Source organism: Thamnophis elegans, chromosome 12 (genome assembly GCF_009769535.1).
Source record: "Thamnophis elegans isolate rThaEle1 chromosome 12, rThaEle1.pri, whole genome shotgun sequence".
Taxonomy (NCBI): Eukaryota; Metazoa; Chordata; class Lepidosauria; order Squamata; family Colubridae; genus Thamnophis; species Thamnophis elegans.
The window spans coordinates 21,375,153-21,395,228 of record NC_045552.1 but is presented as its reverse complement, the minus strand read 5'-3'; the positions used below and the strand labels follow the sequence as shown (position 1 = coordinate 21,395,228).

At 42.7% G+C, this 20,076-nt stretch overlaps 1 protein-coding gene across 4 annotated transcripts in view; it reads left to right on the top strand.

Moving 5' to 3' along the window:
- MFSD2A (major facilitator superfamily domain containing 2A) overlaps positions 1-19,019 on the top strand; it is a 52,298-nt gene extending 33,279 nt beyond the window's left edge. For all 4 annotated transcript variants that reach the window (XM_032228452.1, XM_032228456.1, XM_032228453.1 and 1 more), the window contains 6 exons: positions 655-738; positions 8,377-8,460; positions 11,014-11,126; positions 12,893-13,036; positions 14,564-14,740; positions 18,271-19,019. In XM_032228452.1, coding sequence (XP_032084343.1) covers positions 655-738; positions 8,377-8,460; positions 11,014-11,126; positions 12,893-13,036; positions 14,564-14,740; positions 18,271-18,331 — 663 coding nt within the window. In that variant the 3' untranslated portion in view covers positions 18,332-19,019. The remainder of the gene's footprint in view (positions 1-654; positions 739-8,376; positions 8,461-11,013; positions 11,127-12,892; positions 13,037-14,563; positions 14,741-18,270) is intronic.
- Positions 19,020-20,076: the final 1,057 nt, after the last annotated feature.

Sequence of the window (20,076 nt, the reverse complement as noted above, 5' to 3'; positions counted from 1 at the left end):
AAAAAGATTAGCCCTCGCTGGTCTAAGCTCTTGTTGATAAGCCTGTTTTGATTGTCTGGGCACAGTTGAAGGACCCTCCATGTTCTTGAATCTGCATGCTCCCTAAGGATGCCTACGGCCTCAACGTTTTGGAGAATGTACCGCCCAAATATCAGGCGTGATGCTGAGGTCACTGCTCAGCTGAATCCTCCTGCGCTGTTGTTTGCTTCCAATTCAATAATGGACAATGAATTCCACTTCCCACCCTTCAGCCCTCCGGGAATGTATTGAATATTTGTTCCTCTACCTTTCTCCTTCTCCGTGGCAATTCTCCAGTAGCCTTCTCTTCTCTGCTTCCCTTCCCCTTAAGTAGTCAAAACAAAGACCTGTATTCTTTCAAGTCTTCGCTTCTGGAGTTTTACAAAGCAGGGCCTTCTCAACCTTGGCAATGTTAAGATGTGTGTGGACTACAACTCAACAGAATTCTTGGGCTGGGGAGTTCTGGGAGTTGAAGTCCACACGTCTTAACATTGCCAAAGTGGAGAAACATTGTCCTAGACTAGAGAAACTTTATTCTGGTAAGGTGAGGTTTTTTTCTTTCCAATTGCCATCTTTTTTTTTTCCTTGCCAAAATGCGCCTGCTTTATTTCACTGACATGTCTTGTTTCTTCCCAGCTGTTGGAAGGAAACTTTGCCTTGTTCTGCACTTATACCTTGGGGTTCCGAAATGAGTTCCAGAACATTCTGCTCGCCATCATGGTATGTGTTCTCCAAGGCATGCAATGACCTCCCTCCCTTCTTTCCTTCCTTCCTTCCTTCTTTCCTTCCTTCTATCGTTCCTTCTTTCTTTCCTCCTTTCCTTCTTTCCTGCCTTCCTTCCTTCTTTCCTTCTTTCTTTCCTTCCTTCTTTCCTTCTTTCCTCCCTCCCTCCCTCCCTTCTTTCTCTCTTTCTCTTTCCTTCTTTTCTTCTTTCCCCTTTTTCTACATTCCCTGGCATGACAGGTTCAGCTGGGTGAGTTACTAAGCCTCACCACTGATGTAACCTACTCAGCCTGCTTGGTTAGTTTTTGTGTGGTTTAATATGTTAGGTAAACTTAGTTCACTCTGATTACTTTATAGTTCAATATACTTTCTCAACCCTAAAGCTGGATTATTTATTTGTTGCCAGTATTTATTATTGTGGACCTTGAGTGGGCCACCATATCATAAAGGTTGACACAAGAAAACAAGAATGCAAGGAAGACCCCATAATGAGGCTCCTAGGGAAAAACCTATGGCCCAAAGCAAATTCAGACAGAATTGTTTCAACGTATTTGTCAAAGTCAGCAAGGTTCACACCATCCATATTTCCAAGGGGAGGATATTCCAAAGAGTGTGATGGGAACAAGAGAAGGGAGCCCTCTTGGAGTAATGTTCTCAGTAACTAGGAATGTTTTTGATTAATGTTTCTAGTTCTTTGAAGTAACACATGGCCGTTCTCTATATTCCAAACCTAATATGTTTGAACTGTATATAAACTGATTTCCTATTTTTTGAGGGGTCCCCTCACTTTGCATCCATGGGGTCCCTCTCTTTACCTATTCACAAGTAAAGAGATATTAAACTACCTGCCTGGCACGGATCCTATTTAAGCAAGGCACACAGAGCTAATGAATCTTGCCAAAATCCTAACAAGTGCTAACAAGTGTGGCTTTATCCTTGCCCTGTAAATTTCAGCTCCCCTGCAGAGACATCTAGAGCAGAGAGCAGGTATTTCCTGTCCAGGCATCATCCAATAGATCCCAGCACCGGCCTTTTTAGTACAGGTAGTCCTTGACTTATAACCATTTGTTTAGTGACCATGTGAAGTTAAAATGGCATGAAAAAAAAGTAACTTATGACCGTCTTTCATGCTTACGAGCATTGCAGCTTCCACATGGTCACAGGATCAAAATTCAGATGCTTGGCAACTGGCTCATATTTATGACGGTTGCAGTGTCCCAGGGTCATGTAAATTGCCTTTTGCGGCCTTCTGACAAGCAAAGTCAAAGGGTAAACCAGATTCACTTAACAACCATGTTGCTAACTTACAGTCTGCAGTGATTCACTTAACCATTGTGCCAGGAAAGGTTATAAAATGGGGCAACTCATTTAACCATTGTCTTGCTTAGCAATGGAAATTTTGGGCTTACTGTAGTTTTCAGACTATAAGATGCTCCGGACTATAAGACACACCTAGTTTTTGGGGAGGAAAGCAAGGGGGGGGGGAATCTGCTTCTTCCTCCCAGCATCCATCTGGTATTCATCTGGCCAGATGAGGCCCATTCACCGTCACCTCTGCCCATTCACTGCCGCCGCTGCCCATTCTCCATGGCCTGTTCACCGTGGCCCGTTCTCCACATTCTGTCTGCCACCACAGCCCATTCATTGTGGCCCATTGGCCACTGCAGCCTGTCCACCGTGACCCATCCAACGCATCAACCCCTCCCCCACTGCTGCCGCAATATTCAGAGTATAAGACGCACAGACATTTCCACCCACTTTTTTGAGGTGGGAAAGTGTGTCTTGTACTCCGAAAAATACGGTAATTGTGGTCGTAAGTTGAGGACTACCTGTAGTAAAATTACGAGCGTTGTTGTTGTGGGTGAAATATTTCAGCTGTCAGATTCTGCAAGGGAACTGGAGGACGTTAAGGGAAAACCATCCTTCAAGGAGACTAGCCCAGGCAATTAACCCCCTTTCGGGAAAAATAGAGTCGGTGATCACCAACAAGGCTTCCTTTGTGTGCTTTTAGAGCGGGTCTGAAAAGAGACGAGAAACAAAAACCAGGCTGGTCTTTTGTCCGAGGCCTGCCATTTTTCTCCCTGCCTGCCTACCCTTAATCATGAGGAAAAAAGCCGTCTTGATCAGGGAGAGGCTCTGAATGGAATTCTTGGAGCCAAGTTGTCTGAGAAGGCCCAAGCAAGAGGAGAGGGGGAAGAAGAAAAGATCAGGCTCTCTGCCAAGCTAGAAAGGAGTAGAAACACACACACACACACACACACACACACACACATACATGCACTGAGGGAGGCGGTGGCTCGGTGGCTAAGATGCTGAGCTTATCGCCGCGTAACGGAGTGAGCTCCCGCTACTTGTCCCAGCTTCTGCCAACCTAACAGTTCGAAAGCACATAAAAATGCAAGTAGAAAAATAGGGACCACCTTTGGTGGGAAGGTAACAGCGTTCCATGCGGCTTCGGTGTTGAGTCATGCCGGCCACATGACCACAGAGCCATCTTCGGACAGCGCTGGCTCTTCGGATTTGAAACAGAGATGAGCACCGCCCCCTAGAGTCAGGAATGACTAACAGATATGTGCGCAGGGAATCTTTACATTTACTTTTACCCAATGCACTGGATCCTAAACTAATCCAACTGCCTGGGGGAATCCACTTGCCAAATCTAGAACATGCATTAAAAATAAACCCACAATCTTGCAAGTCATCTGAAGGATGACTCTAAAGTGTAGCTGACAGCGGACCTCAGATTTAGCGCTACAAACTCCCACCCATAATTTGCTGATTTGCTTTCTCTTCCCACATTCTCCAAAACCGCCCTTTCGTTGAATGGGGAACAGAGAAAAATGTTAATATAGTCGTTTCCCACACACACATACAGAGACACACACCCATTACAAGCTTTTCCAAGTCAATTACAAACCTACATGCCAAACTCATGAAGTTTGTTTTGCTTTGAGCTTGCCTTGTGTTTTTGATGCCTTTAGAATGTTGCATTTACCCAACCATTCTGGTTAATTTATGGTCCAGTGTATTCTGCGTAACCCCAAAGTTAGGTTTAACTCAAGACCCAGGTCAGTGGGTTGTTGGAACATGATCAAAAGGTCCCTCTTTTTTATTATTATTATTAATAATTTTTATTAATTACATTTCTTCATGCTTAATACACATCTGGGTATTTAATTTGCTTAACAATGCATATTACATTCTTAATCTCCCCCTCTTTTTCCCAACCACTGATAAAATAGATTCCATGTTTGATAATATTCTGTATCTTCTTTCTATTTCATTTCTAATGTCAGTCTGTCCATTTCTGCACACTCTAGTATTTTTTTATTTCGAATGCAGTCGGACTGTTACAACTTCAGGCAGGGAGAGAGGATTCAATTCCCCACATTGAAAGAAAATCTCTCCGTCTGCCGTGGACCAGAAAGTCACAAAAGGGAGAGGCTAATATGCAAGTTTTCTGTATGCAAAGCTGCTGCCTTCTTCCCCATGGAGTCTTTTGCCCATCCAGATTTCTGAGATGCTATTAATATGCAGAGCAGCCTTTGGGGAAGAGCCCAGCTGAATGGGAATAGCAACTTCAAAGCAGCCATTTTTAGCTCATTCCTATGGACGTCAGCGGCTAAACTTTATATTTTAGGCAGTCTGGTCATGAATGGGAGAGAAGCTCTTGAGGAACGCTGAAACTCTCTCAGCCAAAGAGCCCTTGCAAACCCCCAGCCGCCGCTGCCACCCCCACCCAGCCCCCCTTTCCCCTGGGAGATTAAGACTTTGTCTGGGCCACAGCAGCGGGAGGGGGAATGAAAAGACGAGAGTCGAGTCGGCAGTCGGAAGCCAGTCTTGCATTATTCAAGGAATAGACGGCCAATCTCTTCTCACGCTTTTGCTTTTTGTTTTTCCCCCTGGATAGGCTTCCAAACAAAGCTTCGGTTTGCTAACAGCTGCTATTTATATTTCCTAAGAATGCTTATGCCGGTCCAAGGGGGTGATTGGACATAAAAAATGATGCTAGACCTTTTTCCCCCCAAATTTTTTATCCACTTACATACCATTTTAAGTATACATTCACATATTCTTCTTTACATTTGTCATAGGTTATAATATACAGTTTGAGTTGCTTTATTTACCATCTCTTCCGCCTGTTGTAGCACCACCTTATTTTCCCTTTCTTTTCTCCCTCCTTCCCTTCTCTTCTTTCATCCTTCCTCCTCTCCTTCCCCTTCCTTCTTCCCTTACTTTTCTCCTACTCCTACTCTTCCTCTTCCCCTTCCTACCCTGCCTCCTTCTCTTTCTCTCCCTTCCATCTTCCTCTCCTTACCTCTTTCTTCCTTCCCCCATCTTCCCCTCATTCTCTCTCCTCTCTCCCTGTCTTTTTCTATTGTTGTAGGTGTCTCAAAATGATGCTAGACTTTAACCCCCCCCCCCCCATCTCTCTGCTCCACCTGCTGTTTGTGAAAAGTTTTGGGTTTTTTTTCCCCACAATGTAAAAGAAACTTTTCGCAAACAGGAGGTGGAGTTGAAAGTTTGGCATAAAAGAATATATAGGGATGCTCAGAGGAGCCACGTTGTTTCCTATTTCAGCCTTGTGACCTTGGCATAAAGCACATTCTTACTGTGTTCTCATAACATGCTTCACCTTGTGCCTGAATTAGCCCGTTTCCCGAGTTGCCACAATACACTCAACATCAACTAAAAATAAAAATAAAAATAAACATAAGCAAGGAAAACTGACTGAGGCAAAACTAATTGTGAATCTCTAGCTGCCTCGTGTCATCAAATTTAAATTCCTTCTTTGGGGAATCTAAACCTGCTTCTGGTCTACAGGGAGTCCTCGACTTATAAACATTCATTCAGTGTCCATTTGAAGTTACAATGGCACTGAAAAAAGCAACCTACAACCATTTTTCACACTTAGGACCGTTGCAGCATTCCCCATGGTCATGTGATCAAAATTCAGACATTGGCAACTGACTCGTATTTATGATGGTGGCAGTGTCCCGGGGTCATGTGACTCCCCTTTTGCGACCTCCTGACAAGCAAAGTCAATGGGGAAGCCAGATTCACTTACTGTAACAACTGATTAACTTAACCACGGCAGTGATTCACTTAATGACCGTGACAAGCCAGATAGTAAAATGGGGCAAAACTCACAACATCTCTCTTAGCAACAGAACCTTTGGGCCCAAAGGTGGTCGTATGTCGAGTCTATAGTTAATAGTTTCAGCCTTTCTGCTTCTCTTCTTTATCGAGTAGGAAGAGAGGTCAATAGATGGGGAAGAAATGGAGGTAGTGACAGATTTTATTTTCCTGGGTTCCAAGGTCACCGCAGATGGGGACTGCAGCCAAGAAATTAAAAGACACTTGCTCCTAGGGAGGAAAGCTATGGCAAATCTAGACAGCATACTAAAAAGCAGAGACATCACCCTGCCAACACAAGTGTGTTTAGTCAAGGCTCTGGTTTTCCCAGTTGCAATGGATGGCTATGAAAGTTGGACCATAAGAAAGGCTGAGTGCCAAAGAATGCAGGCCTTTGAACTCTGGTGCTGAAGAAGACTCCTGCAAGTCCCTTGCACTGCAAGGAGATCCAACCGGTCAGTCCTAGAGGAGATCAACCCTGACTGCTCTTTAGAAGGCCAGATCCTGAAGAGAAAACTCAAATACTTTGGGTACTTCACCTAATGAGAAGGAAGGACTCCCTGGATAAGAGCCTCATGCTGGGAACGATGGAGGGCAAAAGAAGAAGGGGATGGCAGAGAAGGAGGTGGTTGGATGGAGTCACCAAAGCAGTCGGGGTGAGTTTAAATGGACTCCAGAGGATGGTAGAGGACCAGAAGGCCTGGAGGAATGTTGTCCATGGGGTCACAATAGGTCAGACAGGACTTCACAACCAACTACAACAACAACAAGGAAGAGAGGAAGGTTATTTTATTGCTATATGAAAACTTCTAACCAGGCTAGGTCAAAGAGTAGGGAATTTTAAATGGGTGTGGGAAAGTTTATATTAGCCTGTAAAATGGGGAAAACTTGGTTCTGTGTTCGTGTCTGTGGTTAATTGTTTTATTGCATTATAAGACATGCAAATAATATATTAAAATTATGGAGATAGTAGCTCAGTAGAGAAAAAATTGTAAAAATACAAATTAGAAATTAACAGTGTGCTAATTTAGATAACTTCAACCTTTAAAGATAAGGGGGAAAAGTCTGTATCAATGTTAACAATAATTATGAGATGTTAATGAACTTAAGGTTACTTGAATTGTACAATTAAAAATAAGTGGCATTGATAGCCTGTTGCAAAAGGCGTACAATTATTTTATAACACAATAAAGATTTGTATCTTGATCTTAGTGCATAACACTGAGGTCTCCACTGTAACATTACTTATTGTTGTTCATGAATATTAAAAAGAAAAAAGAGGAAAGGAAAGGAAAAGGGGAAAATGCTTGAAAAAATAGATAACGTCACCTTTATTTTATTATCCATTTGCTTTTGGTGACTTTGAGTCAGTTTTTGTACTCCCTGGTGACTTTCTAGACAAGTCCCTGCAGTTTTCTCAACAAGATTTTCAGAAGCGGTTTTGCCATTGCTCCTTCCTAGGGCTAAGTGACAGGCAGGGGTGAAATGCTACTAGTTCGCCTGAACTGGTAGTAAGAAAATGCTTTAAAAAGTTTTTTAAAAAAAGTTCTGACGAGTGTTTTACTTTTTAAAGCATTTTTTAACTACCGGTTCAGGAAAACCGGTAGTTAAAAAAATGCTTAAAAAAGTTTTTTAAAAACTTGGCCACAGCCACCCAGTCACATGACACCCCAGCTGCCAAGCCACGCCCACATAAGGGAAAAATTTTGAATTTCACTACTGGTGACAGGGACTGGCTCAAGATCACCCAGTTGGCTTGGTGCCTAATGTCTGACTTGAACTCACTCTTCTAGCCTGAATTCTTAACCACTACACCACACGGTTCACTCCCTTCTTTATGCTCCAAAGGATTTCTAAACATGGATCTGCAGAGAATTTCCACTTTCTGCACGTTTTAATTGACGAAGCTTGACTGCAATCCATGTATACAAAAATATGATGGAAACAGTGGGCATTGCTCCCTGGGAATTAGAGCAGCAGATTGTTCACACACGACATTTTAGGCTGCCACAAAATCCAGGCAAAGTCATCATCTGGTTGACTTAAATACAGGTAGTCCTCGACTTGCAATGGTCCTCATTTAGTGACCATTCGAAATTATGACGGTGCTGAAAAAAGTGACTTACAACTTTTTGATCATTGCAGCAGCCCCATGATCACATGATCAACAATTTGGCAACTGGCATATATTATTTAAAAATGCTTGGCAACTGGTATGTACTTAAGACAGTTGCAGTGTCCCAAAGTCACAGGATCACCATTGGCAACCAGGTTCTGACGAGCAAAGTCAATGAGGGAAACCAGATTTGCTTACTATGTGATTCACTTAACAAATGCATTGATTCTCTTAACGATCATGGCAAAAATATCATCAATGGTCTGTGATTCACTTAACAACGCCTTGCTTAACAACAGCAATTGTGATCCCAATTGTGGTTGTAGGTCAAATACCATCTATAATAAACTTTCTTTCTTTTCTCTTTTGTTGTTCTCTTGCAGCTCTCAGCCACCCTGACCATCCCTTTCTGGCAGTGGTTCCTTATACGTTTTGGGAAGAAAACGGCTGTTTACATTGGCATCTCGGTGAGTGAATACCAATAGTCCTCATCTTATTACCGGTCACTTAGTGACCATTCAAAGTTACAACAGATCCCCCAAAAGGTACTTACGACTTAATTTCAATGTTACGATAACTGCTCCCCTTATCCCATGGTCATCTGACTGCATTTTGAGCATTTGGTAACTGGCCCGCATGTATTACAGTTTGCAATGTTTCAAATCAAATCGATTGTGATTTACAACATTTTTTATTGCCAGGAACCAGAGTTTACTTTCAGTTTCCAGCAAAAAATGCTCATGGGCCAAAATGGGTTTGTTTAACAACTGCTGTGTTTGCTTTACGACCATGGCGTTCGCTCAGCAACCACAATGTTCATTTAACCACCGCTGTAAAAAAAGATCGTAAAATCAGACATGGTCACAGGGTGACCCGCTTAACAACTGGCACTCAATTATGGTCATAGTGGGGAAATAATTTAGTCCTATGACCTGCTTAGGTAACTTCTGAAAGAGGCCTCCATGAAAATCCTTCAAATAATGATTCAAACTCATGCAGCTGTGAGACTTAAGGCTCATGCCGGGGTTTCTCTGGAAGCTATTAATGGTGCAGCAGAAACTGAAAGTTTCTTTTGAAAACATCCGTTTTTGGACAGGGCTAAGGCCTGTTAGCAGGTCCATCCTGGTCCCAGGTGTATCCTTTTATACTTTCAGAGAACAAACCCTGAGAATCTGACTGTGACAGTCTCAGACAGGATGGGGTTAAACTGGGATGCCCATACCTTTCTCGTTGGTGGAAACAGTGGCCTTGTCCCAAAGGTGCATTTTCAAGAGGCAAATGGACTTTCTGTTTTTTTCTTCGAAGACGTTTCGCTTCTCATCCACGAAGCTTCTTCAGCTCTGACTGGATGGTGGGGAATGGCAGGATTTATAGTACACCTTGCAGACAGCTGGTCATTTGCATCCCTTTAGGGGGGTCCCTGAAGCACTTGGAGGCTTTATCTGTGTCCTCGGGGTCACCTGAGCTAGTGCTCCTGGTTCCTGTAGTCTGCCATTTTTCCCCTCTGGAAATCCATTCCCGCTCCATTCCAAGGGTCTTCATCCCAAATTGCATAGCTAAAAAGTCAGTAGAGATTCTCAGTCATCCAGGTCATGGGTTGTCCCAAAGGTGCTTTTTTTCAGGAGGCAACAGGACTTTCTTGTTTATTTGTTTGAAGACATTTTGCTTCTCATCCAAGAAGCTTCTTCAGCTCTGACTGGATGGTGGGGAATGGAAGGATTTATACTCCTTGCAAACAGCTGGTCATTTGCATCCTTTTGAATGCACAGAATATAAATCCTTCCACCCCCACCTCCACCCCACCATCCAGTCAAAACTGAAGAAGCGTCTTGGATGAGAAGCGAAACATCTTCACAGAAAAAAGACAAGAAACCCCAGTTGCCTCCTGAGAAAGCATCTTTGGACAACCATGACCTGGTTGACTGAGAATCTCTACCGACTTTTTAGCTATGCAATTTGGGATGAACACCCTTGGAACGGAGTGGGAGTAGGAATGGATTTCCAGAGGGGAAAAATGGCAGACTACAGGAACCAGGAGCACTAGCTCAGGTGACCCTGAGGACACAGATAAAACCTCCAAGTGCTTCAACGACCTTCCAAAAGGATGCAAATGACCAGCTGCCTGCAAGGAATATAAATCCTTCCATTCCCCACCATCCAGTCAGAGCTGAAGAAGCTTCTTGGTTGAGAAGTGAAACGCCTTCAAAGAAAAAACAGAAAGTCCAGTTGCCTCCTGAAAAAGCACCTATGAGAATCCCCATAGATACAATGGTCTTGTGTGCAAAACAGGCTAAGCGATAATAGGCTGGTTACATTTTGCTAGGTCTCGGTAGCCTGTGTGTACCCAGCTGTGGTAATATATATATATATATATATATATGTGTGTGTGTGTGTGTGTGTGTGTGTGTGTGTGTGTGTTTTCAGTGCAGGCAACGTTAAGACCTGTGGACATCAACTCCCAGAATTCCCTGACTGGGGAATTCTGGGAGTTGACATCTGCAAATCTTAAAAGGGGCCAAGTTTGGAGACCCCTGATTTAGAGTAAGGTATGAAACCAGTCAATGATGGCTTATGCAATAAACCTTGATGAGTCAAAATATGATTTAGCATGATGCATGAACCAGTTCGAAGACTTTGATCTCAGTCAAGTGTAAAATAACTGATAAGTATAAGTATCTAAATATCTATGGATTGATAACCATTTTGAGAACTTTCTTCTCAACCCATAGTTGTATCCGAGCAGGAATAAGGAAACTGCTCTTAATTATGACCAGGTTCTCACGGGCAACCATGGTCAAGAAAGGAAAGAAGCACCCACAAAGAAGGTCTAAGTTTCCCTTAATGATCAAGTCATTGCTTAGCTTTCAAGCTAGCCCAATTTTCTGGAGACCCATTTGTAGCCATTTGTAGCCATAAGTCCCATTTCTGGTCTGATGTCTTCAGGTGCAAAATTGCACGAGTTCATTGAAGTTTGAAACAAAGTGATCTTCCTGAGCATGTCTTCTCTTCTCCTCCTTCAGTCTGCCACTCCTTTTCTCATCTCGGTGGCGATTTTTGAAAGTAACCTCATTATGACCTACGTGGTGGCCATTGCAGCTGGAATGAGTGTCGCCGCTGCTTTCCTCTTGCCATGGTGAGTGAATTGCCGAGTATCGTTTGTTTTCCGAACCCAATATACAGTACAGGTAGTTCTTGACTTACAACCATTCACTTAGTGACCGTTCAAAGGTATAACGGCACTGAAAAAAAGTGACTTGTGACTGTTTTTCACACGACCGTTGGAGCATCCCCGTGTTGACGTGATCAAAATTCAGATGCTTGGCAACTGGCATGTATTTATGACGGTTGCAATGTCATGGGACAAGCAAAATCAGTGGGAATGCCAGGTTCGCTTAACAACTGTGTTACTAACTTAATACCTTCAGCGATTCACTAAATAAGTGTGTCGTAAAATGAAGACACGGTGGCTCAGTGACTAAGATGTTGGTCTTGTCGATCAGAAAGTTCGGTAATTTGAATCCTTAGTGCCGCGTAATGGAGTGAGCTCCCGTTACTTGTCCCAGCTTCTGCCAACCTAGCAGTTTGAAAGCAGGTAAAAAAGGGAAGTAGAAAAATAGGAACCACCTTTGGTGGGAAGATAACAGTGTTCCGTGCGCCTTCGGTGTTTAGTCATGCTGGCCACATGACCACGGAGACATCTTTGGACAGCGCTGGCTCTTCGGCTTTGAAATGGAGATGAGCACTGTCCCTTAGAGTCGGGAACGACTAGTATGCATGTGCAGGGGGAACCTTTACCTTTTAAAATGGGACAAAACTCACTTGACAATTTTCTCATTTAGCAACAGACATTTTGAGCTCAATTGTAGTCATACGGTTGAGGACTACTTGCATAGTTCTATTTCTGTCCCACCCCTCTGAAAAGCATCCCCACAAAAATCAGGGATCACTCCTAAAGAGTAGCCCCAAACCTATGAGGATGTGGAAAGGCCATTAAGACTTGTCTCTTTCCAAGGGCCTTTGAGATTCATAAGGATTTGGGTTCCCCATTGATATGTAGTTTCTGTTGGGTTTTGACTCATTTACCAGTTGGTTTGTTACATCATATTTCAACTCTATTACTATGTATTGAAACTGGTCAGTTATGTTTGCACTATCAAAAAATAATTTGGGATTCCAACTCGAGCCAGGATTGTGCAAGAATACATAAAAATCAGATCCAGACAGCTGTGAGAAAAGAAGAAATATTTATTCCTAAAAAGCAAACAGTTTGCCTTTAGGGGAAGCTGCAGAGAAATGGGGTACAGCAACAGACTTTTATGGGGGAGCTTGTCCTGGTGTGGGAGTATCTATGTGCTGATTCTAGAGTAACACTTGGGGAGGGATGTGTTGTTCTGTGTAGCTGTGTCTATAGTGTTTATTCTTGTGAGCATGCAGTTCCACTGGGAGAGCTAATTTAATTAACTCTGGTGTTTACGGACCTTATCCTTTGATATGTGGATTAGGTCTGGGTAACTTATTTTGGGGGAGGTTTGAGGAAGTTTGCTATTTTTACTTGATTAATTTAGTTTCTGCTTGACTGTCAATTGTCTAGTGGAGACGCTGATTCTCAGTCCATTGTAGATTCTGTTAATCTTTTAAGGGAAGGTGGAAACAGTATAAAGAATAAAATATAGTTTGGTATAAAACCTCACAGAACGGAAAGGAAAGGAATAGAAATAGAATTTGGAATAAATTAAAAACAGCAGCTCATCCTTCGCTATGTGATCTCCTTTTTACTCATATTGAAAAAAATAATTTTGTGGCAGCCTTTTGGGAAAATCTGATCCGTATCTTGTTCCTTAGTGAACTTCCTTATGGCTAAACTGATCAATAGGCTTTTGTCTTGTCTCCTTCAATTAGGTCTATGTTGCCAGATGTTGTGGATGACTTCAACCTCCAGCATCCGGATTGCAGAGGCCACGAAGCTATTTTCTTCTCTTTCTACGTCTTCTTCACCAAGTTCGCTTCTGGAGTGTCACTGGGGATCTCCACGCTCAGTTTAGAGTAAGATTTCATTATTACGCCCATTGGCTAATAGAATTCAGAATCCCAGCTCTTTCGGGATCCAGGAATTGCAATCCTTTGGAAATCTTTTGAAAAAGAAATCTCTCTATTGATAGGTCTGGTTATCAGCGATTTCCAGATGACACCAAAGTTGCTGGTAAATTAGGAGGACTCCAATATTCTTAAATTCCTGCTCTGAGCATCTATGATGCTGTCTGAATTATAGTCCACCTTATTGCTATATTGTTCTGTTCTATTCTATTGTTTATTCTATTCTATTCTATTTTTATTTCTATACTATTCTATTTTTATTTCTATACTATTCTATTTTTATTTCTATACTATTCTAGTCTAGTCTTCATTCCACTATTCTATTCTATTTCTATTTTATTCTTATTTCTATTCCGTTCCAGTTCCAATTCTATTCTATTCTTATTTCTATTCTATTCTTATTTCTATTCTTATTTCTATTCTATTCCTATTTCTATTTCATTCCAGTTCCAATTCTAGTCTATTCTACTCTATTGCAATCCATTCTTATTTTAAAGCAACAGGAGATACAATGCAATTTAATAGAGGTCACAGCCCTTTCTGCTTCACTGAATAACCCTATCAGTTGGTAATCCTTGGAGTAAAGCTTCTGCCTCTCATGCATATATACATGCACGAAGCTTCTTGGTGGGAATTAAAAGCTTCTTTTGGCAGTAAGCTGAAAAATGCTTAAAAATAAAAATTATTTGTTGAAAAATACTGGCCTAATCAATCATCCAATAGCACAGCACCCAGAATAATAGTCTTTGGTTCAAAAAGGGAGAATCCAACTGAATGCTAAGTAAAGCTTCCTAACAATAAAAATAAGGAACAAAAGAAAAGAGTCATTTGCCCGTTACTAAATGGGTTCAAGCAGAAAATGAACACTAGTAGTTCTCAACTTGCAGCTATCCATTTAGCGACAGTTCAAAATTATGACAACACTGGAAAAAAGGGATCAGCATCCCACGGTCAGATGGCTGGCTTTTGCCATGCGAAGCAGAGGTGGTATTCAGCAGGTTCTGACCAGTTCTGGAGAACCGGTTTTGCAGTATCCTTCCCCTGAAGTGGGGAGGGAATGGGGATTTTGCAGTATCCTTCCCCTGAAGTGGGGAGGGAATGGGGATTTTGCAGTATCCTTCCCCTGAAGTGGGGAGGGAATGGGGATTTTGCAGTATCCTTCCCCTGAAGTGGGGAGGGAATGGGGATTTTGCAGTATCCTTCCCCTGGAGTGGGGAGGGAATGGGGATTTTACAGTATCTGAATAATTCCTGTTTCAGCATAATTTGGCTAAAGATAATGATTAACCGTTTGTCCAATAGAGAAAATATGAACCCCATGGCAAAGCTCTGCATTCAAACTCTATACAGAGCTTTGCGCCAACTGGTATCACTGCTCTTCTTCTTGCATCATTTATTCTAATTTTGTTACCACCACATAGTTTGAACTGTTGCCTCCGCTCCCTTTATTCAACCTCCCCTGTTTAATTCGTTGCAGCTTTGCAGGATACAAGACTCGAGGCTGCTCCCAACCGGAGGAGGTGAACCTGACTTTGAAAATGCTCGTCTCTGCTGCCCCGGTGGCTTTGATTGTCTTTGGCCTGCTCCTTTTTAAGCTCTACCCCATTGATGAGAACAGGCGGAAAAAAAACAAGAAAGCGCTGCAAGATTTAAGGTGAGAGGCTTACCACGGGCAGCCAGAGAGGAAGGGGAGGAGGGATCTCCTCAGGATGGGCACCTGTCGCAGAGGGAAAGGTGGGCTGGGATTTGCCTTTCATGGGCTGGCAGCTTGGATGACCCACAGGGAAACAAAAGACATCACTCGTGTCATTGCATTATCATGCAAACTCAAAGAAATGTTGTGTGATGATTAGGAGCCCTGGTGGTTGAACTACAGTATTGCAGGCAAACTCTACCCACAGCCTGCAGTTCGATCCTGACCAGGTTTAGAAGTTGACTCAACCTTCTGTCCTTCTTAGTTCGGTAAAACGAGGACCCAGATTGTTGGGGGCAATAGGCTGACTCTGTAAACTGCTCATAGGGGGCTGTAAAGCATTATGGGGCAGTATATAAGTCTATTGTTACTGCTATTGCAATGATGTCGTTACCACAAGTGATGACCTTTAGGGCTTCTACATAACCACCCGTGGTTGGTGTAGCTGGCAGAAATGCCCTTCATTCAGGATTCATGGTCACAAAGTCCCCCTTCTCTCTCTTTTATTGTTTTTGTACCATGATGGCATAAATAGAATTCTTTGAAGCTGCCTTCTGGATCAATTCATGTTTCCCAAAGCCGTGAATTTTCTGAATTCTGATAAACTGAATAAAGACAACTGGCCACGTTCATCCAAGTTCTTGGAAAAGCAGCTAAGCAAGTTTGGCCATGTTTCTCTGTTCTCCATGTGATGTCCTAAGACCAGGATGGCGAACCTATGGCACACAGAGCCCTCTCTGTGGGCACATGCACCAACACCAGCTGCTCTTCAGGAGCACTGGAAATCCAAAGCTCTGGCACACACGAGGACAAGCTGACCTTTGTGTTTTTGAAGCTCTAGCACATGGGCATGCTCTCACACGCATTCTGGTTTGGGCACTGGGTGCCGAAAAGGTTCACCAACACTGTCCTAAGATTTCTTTTCATACAAAATATTCTAAAGACCATAGTGACCATGACAATTGGCAGTGCCCTTCCTTGTAAAGCTTGTTGTTGCTCCTTTAATGCTGGGGTCTCCAAACTTGGAAACTTTTAAGACATGTGGACTTCAACTCCCAGAATTCCCATGCTGGCTGGTGAATTCTAGGAATTGAAGTCCACTAAGACTTCAGTTGCCAAGTTTGGAGAGCTTTGCCTTGGTGTAATGTGTGAACCAAGCCTGTCTCTGAAACTGCAGGGAAGCACAGTATGAATGCAGTGTGCTTTTGTGTTCTGGTTGGGTGGGAGGCAAGAACCATTTTCTGCATACTCCAACCCCAGGGGCTGAAACTCATGGGAAGTCCATCCTGTCCAAGGCTACATGACATGTTGTGATCATGTGACAATTTTTATTTGCTTATTTAAGGGGGAAGAAGGGAGACAGGTTTATCTCTACCCCACAGCTGCAGAATTCCAAGGAAATACAGAATAAAAGAGTTTGGAAGGTCCTTGGAGGTGGGTGGATAGATTAGATAGATAGATAGATAGATAGATAGATGATAGATAGATAGATAGATAGATAGATAGATAGATAGATAGATAGAGAGTGTGTGTGTGTGTGTGTGTATTGTGTCACAATCCTTGGTATGCCCAAATATGGGAGGACCATACTGCTTCCCTTTTCTCTCTTTCAGCTCACCCTTGGAGCCATCCAGGCAGAAAGGCATTTTTTATGTTGCCTTTGTTACATTTGTGTTGTCTTTATTTATCAGCACAAATGCAACACACACACACGTAGGTAGGTAGAAGTAGGTAGGTAGGTAGGTAGGTAGGTAGGTAGGTAGAAGTAGGTAGGTAGGTAGGTAGGTAGGTAAGTAGATATAGATAGATAGATAGATAGATAGATAGATAGATAGATAGATAGATAGATAGATAGATGATAGATAGATAGATGATAGATAGATAGATAGATAGATAGATAGATAGATAGATAGATAGATAGAGATAGATAGATAGATAGATAGATAGATAGATAGATAGATAGATAGATAGATAGATAGATAGATGAGATAAATGATTGATGAGATAGGTAGGTAGGTAGGTAGGTAGATGAGATAGAGGATAGATAAGATAGAGACAGACAGACAATCAAGGATTCCCTTGGATTTCTGCAGCTGTGAGACATAAGTAACACCAATCCCTTGTTTACCCTAAATAAGTAAACTAAAAATTGTCACATTTAATATATACCTGAAATAACTCCCTCTTATGGATAGCATTTGAAATCCTGAACCCCAGGAGCTCCGTTCAAGAGCATCCTTGTAACTTAATTGCTGAAACTTAAAATAGAGTGGATGCTTCTGGCTCTGAGACAAGTGGCTATCTCATTTCTCTGATGTAGCACTTTTGCCCCAGAAGGGTGAGCATACAGTAGGACACTAAATATAAAATGCTGAGTGTTCATGTACCTTAGTTTTGCAAAGAGAAGTCTTGCATGGCTTCCTGATGGTCAGGCCCACATGTGAAGTCCACATGTCTTAAAGTTGCCAAGTTTGAGAAACACTCTACTAGATAAACCTTGGCAAATTCTCAGGTGTGGCTACCGTGATCCTCCCCACCCCACCCCCCTTTCATCTCAGGACTGTGCAGTCTCTTGATGTGGGTCTCTCTCTAGGAAAGCTCTGTGTTACCCAAACTCCCCACCACCACTTCTCCTGCAGGCGCATGCTCCATCACACCTATGGCCTTTTAGTCTTCTTTATACTAGACTTCTCATATGTTTCAAATTTGTCCAGTTGTCATTAGATTGTGAGCACCTGGCTTTTTAGAAGAATAGGAAGAGTTCATATATTGTTCCATCTTGTGCAGAGATGGGTCATCAACGAATGATTTTGGGCCACCTTCCCGATCCTCTAGCTAAGTTTACGCTTCCTTAGGTAGCCATTCTTTATAGTATGCCTGGCACAAAAGCAATCTCTAGCTTTGGTTTGGTCTTATATTACACACGATCTTCCTTCTCTCTCCTCCAAACTCACCTGGATCAGGTGTTGCATCACAGATTAAGCCATGGTCCATTTAATCATCTTTTGTAGAGTCAACTTTGGCTGGGTCAAAATCAAGGGGACCATGCCCGTGGCCTAAGTCAGGGGTGTCAAACTCAATTTCATTCTGGGCCGCATCAGGTTGTGTTTGACCTTGGGTGGGGGACAGCAGGGTGGACATGGCCATCTTATCGTCACTTGTGTCGGGGGGGCGCCTGTGTGGCCCAAGAGCTCTGCCTGCAAAAACAGGCTCCCAAGCTCCGTTTTCAGTTGCGACAGACTCCTGCAACCCTCTGCCAGCAAAAACAGAGCTTGCGGCCCACCCGAGCTGTTTTCGCTGGCAGAGGCACCACGCGCCAGTCCTTTGCTCTTTCCAGGGCTGTCCCCTGGGCCAGATCCGGCTGCCAGGCCTTGAGTTTGACACCCCTGGCCTAAGGCAATGGGTGAACCCAGTCCCTGAATCACTTCTAGAGATAATTGCACCTACCAAGATGTTGTGCTTATTACTTTTCTATCTTTTGACTCTTTCAGAGAGGAAGAGAGCAGCAGTAGCACCGAGACAGATTCTACAGAATTAGCCAGTATTGTTTGACCTTACCTTGTCTTGGTTTACCCCCTGGGAATCCTCTAAACATGGGGCCACCATGACATCTACTGTGAAAGACTTCCTTCCATGGGAGAGCTCTTGTGAAGCCTTAAAGACTGCTCTGGAAATCAAATATTGATCGACGTTGTGCCTTAAGTGGGATCCATGGATCATCGATTGTCAAACATACTTTACCTTTTGGTACTCCAGTAAGATACCTCTAAGGAGAACAAGCATCATCTCAGTGTGACTTTTGCCAGAATCAGTTTGAAAAACTCTGTTGCGTTGTGATATCTTTTAAACATATGCTATTTATCACTAATCCACCCACTGAATGGTGCAAATCTCTAAAGTACTGTTAAGTATATTTTGGTATGTTTTTTTCCTATTCAATATTGTGTTATATATTATATTATCATGGATCCAGATGGTGCTTTTTTGGTGTATATTACACCTGTGGCCTGACCTTGTCAAAATATGACCTTGTACTGTTTTTTTCTGTAAATAAGATGCAACTAATGAACGATTCTGTGATGTTCCTGTTTATATATAAGTATAAATATATATATGTATGTATGTATATATCAAGAAGCTAATTAAAGTAACTTAATCCTGTACATATAAAAATGTTACATTTTCCTATTTGTATATTGTGTACAGAAAGAAAACTGTGGATTTGTTAATAAATTACATTAAAATGGAAAAATGCCACTAGCATGGCTGTTTTATTTTAATATTTCTTTAAAATGTAAGTGAAGTATAACAAACAAGATAATGCATCAATAAGAAAGTACATTCGTTACCCTGCTTAAGATGCATTAAACCGAAAGAAAGAAGCAAAAGAGCTTAAGAAAAAGGGGTTTTTTTTAAAAAAAAAATAAGATACATACAGAGGTGGGTTCCTGCTGGTTCCGCCTGGTTCAGCTGAACTGGTAGTGGAGTTCAGGCCTGGGTTGCAGAACCGGCAGCGACCCAAGCCTGCCACGCCCCCGAACCAGTTCCCTCACGGCTGCTGCACACTACCATTTTGTTTTTCTAGTGACTGCGCCAGTGATGTGTTGCAGGCGGTACGCCCCGGTACGAGCATACCAGAACCTGGCCGGAGCACCGGATAACATTCTGGTACAGTGCTCCGGAGGGCCCACCTGCCTGTCCGAGCTCCTTACCAGTCTTTTAAGTCTTTGGCACTTCTGCGCACGGCGCGTACACCTGCGCAATGCTCCGCTGAGCAGCTGGAGCGTTGCAGAAGCGCTAAGATGCATGTGCCCATGTGGATGCCCTTGGGCCCGTTCCAACCATACCAGTTGGAACAGGATCCGGAATCCACCACTGGACTGCGTGTGTGCAGTTCATTGTAAATTGTTCTGTGCATGCACAAATAACTATTTACATTGAACAGCGCATGTGCACCCAGTGCGGGTTGCGAATCGGTAGTAAGACCGGCAGCAACCCACCCCGGATACCTGTGATATGACTATACACTTAATTGGATCCTCAAACTCTTTATTAAATCTACAACACAGGGAAATATTTTGCTCCATCTTTTTATTTGTGAAGGATTCCATTTGTCATTAAGCATTGTCGTGATTTCAGTTCTTTCATTTTAAAGGAAGGCAGAAAATAATATAAATGGAAGACATTCAGTTCAGTTCAGTTTACTGTGGTCATGGACCTGTACCATTTCTGAAATAGTCTAAGTAACATCTAGTAGCAAAAATTAATATAAGACCCAGTCTTTTTTTGGGGGGGGA